We start from the raw sequence: 2,290 nt of genomic DNA on the forward strand, positions 1-2,290 counted from the left end.
CACCTCTATCACGAGGCCTCTACACCACACCTCTACACCACACCTCTACACCACGCCTCTACACCACACCTCTACACCACACCTCTACACCACACCTCTACACCACACCTCTACACCACACCTCTACACCACACCTCTACACCACACCTCTACACCACACCTCTACACCACACCTCTACACCACACCTCTACACCACACCTCTACACCACACCTCTACACCACACCTCTACACCTCTACACCACACCTCTACACCACACCGTCTACACCACACCTCTACACCACACCTCTACACCACACCTCTACACCACACCTCTACACCACACCTCTACACCACACCTCTACACCACACCTCTACACCACTCCTCTACACCACTCCTCTACACCACTCCTCTACACCACTCCTCTACACCACTCCTCTACACCACTCCTCTACACCACTCCTCTACACCACTCCTCTACACCACTCCTCTACACCACTCCTCTACACCACTCCTCTACACCACTCCTCTACACCACTCCTCTACACCACTCCTCTACACCACTCCTCTACACCACTCCTCTACACCACTCCTCTACACCACTCCTCTACACCACTCCTCTACACCATCCCTATAAACCACTCCTCTACACCACTCCTCTACACCATCCCTATAAACCATCCCTATAAACCATCCCTATAAACCATCTCTATAAACCAACCCTATAAACCAACCTTTCAAACCAACCTTACAAACCGGCCACACATTATCATACAATCGCGGAAGGGATCACGTAACACGAATTCATACACTGAATATATCATTTAGAAATAAACGCACAAACGTATATTCTTAGAACCACATGCAGAAAATCAATTTCAAATATGGTAGCGTAACAATATTATATTTATTCAATAATCTGATCACTTTGTACGACCTTACCTCAGCAGTTAAGGCCCTATCGATTAGCACTTAAACTAACTCCAATTGTTGAAGCTAATATCTGATATTATGAATTCAATGCTTGTGATTTCATATCTGGTTTTAGATTTTTACCATCTCAACTGGTTCATCTTTTATCATACTGTCACTAATGATTATTGTGTCTAACCATCTGTTTAATGAATTAGACCAACTTTTATTGTTAACTTTTAATTTTATTCAATAATCTTAATCTCCATGTCAACTTTAACTTTGTGGTCAAATTTCATTACCGCAACATAACTACAACCATCACTTTTATTACCATCACTTTAACTACCACTATCTTGTTAGATTCTGGGAATCAGTAGATGTCAATCTATAGTTAACCAGGGTCAATCAAATGTCTGTTATACCTAACTCATGGAAAGTTATACCATCAGGGTAACTAGTAATTCCAAAAGGTATATAAGCAGATTTGATTTAAAGTTTTAGAAATTATTTCTTCTTTTCTAAACTTCACTTTTTGTAAATTAATTTGTAAATTATATTTTCATATACTATTAGTTAATTTAAATAATTAAGCCTTTTTGATTACTAACGTATAATTGTACTTATACCTTAGATCTAAGATAATCAATCCCTACTGACACTATCCCAACTATGTCCCAACCTGATCAACAGTCTAACTCTGTCTCTATTCCCCCATCCATGGATACATGCTCCCTACTGGTTTCGAACCTAAGACAACAGGTTATGAGCCCTGTCAGCAATTCCAAACCAATTCCCGTTCTACTATCCGGCCCCCAAAACTACGATATTTGGTTGCATTACTTTATGCGTGTAGTTGGTCGTGCCAGTCATGTTTGGAAAGAATATGTTAATACTGGAGACATTAATTCTGTTAGGATTGAATATCCAGTAACTGATAATCAGATTAATTCGATCTTAGAAGATTTGGATTTTAATCTTATTAATCTTATTAACAAGAGTGTCTCTAAAGAGATTGAGAAAACGATTGAAGAATCTTTTCTTTCAGCTAAAATTGATGGCCCACCTGGACTTTTACTTTTAGAGTATCTGAGAAGTAAATATGGTAGGAAATGTGTTGAATCCTCCATGTCAATCTTTTCTGAACTAACCTCGGCTTCATCAAAACCTCACCCTAACAAGGGTAATTGGGCAAAGAGATTCATCGACGCCATTTTTGATGGTAATGAAGATCTGGATATCAATAATATTTTTCAAGATCCTGCTGTTAGATCTGCTGTTAAGGATTATCACAGGAAATTAAAGGACTATGCTTCAGCCCTATTGTTGATGGCCCTTACACCAGAATTGCAACAGAAGTTTATTGATTTCTTTGGTCCAAGAATTTCGATTTCGTAC

At 39.3% G+C, this 2,290-nt stretch overlaps 1 protein-coding gene across 1 annotated transcript, besides 1 other annotated feature; it reads left to right on the forward strand.

The window, feature by feature from the left end:
• Window positions 1-64: 64 nt before the first annotated feature.
• Window positions 65-595: a repeat region (Kpol_171ptelp1~telomeric region).
• Window positions 596-1,564: 969 nt separating this feature from the next.
• Kpol_171p1 (DUF5314 domain-containing protein) lies at window positions 1,565-2,290 on the forward strand (the record flags this gene model as incomplete). The annotated part of the gene is made up of 1 exon (XM_001642100.1): window positions 1,565-2,290. A coding segment is annotated over one exon (726 nt), but the record flags the coding sequence as incomplete, so codon positions are not given.

This window comes from Vanderwaltozyma polyspora, genomic scaffold, assembly GCF_000150035.1.
Source record: "Vanderwaltozyma polyspora DSM 70294 KpolScaffold171 genomic scaffold, whole genome shotgun sequence".
Taxonomy (NCBI): domain Eukaryota; kingdom Fungi; phylum Ascomycota; class Saccharomycetes; order Saccharomycetales; family Saccharomycetaceae; genus Vanderwaltozyma; species Vanderwaltozyma polyspora.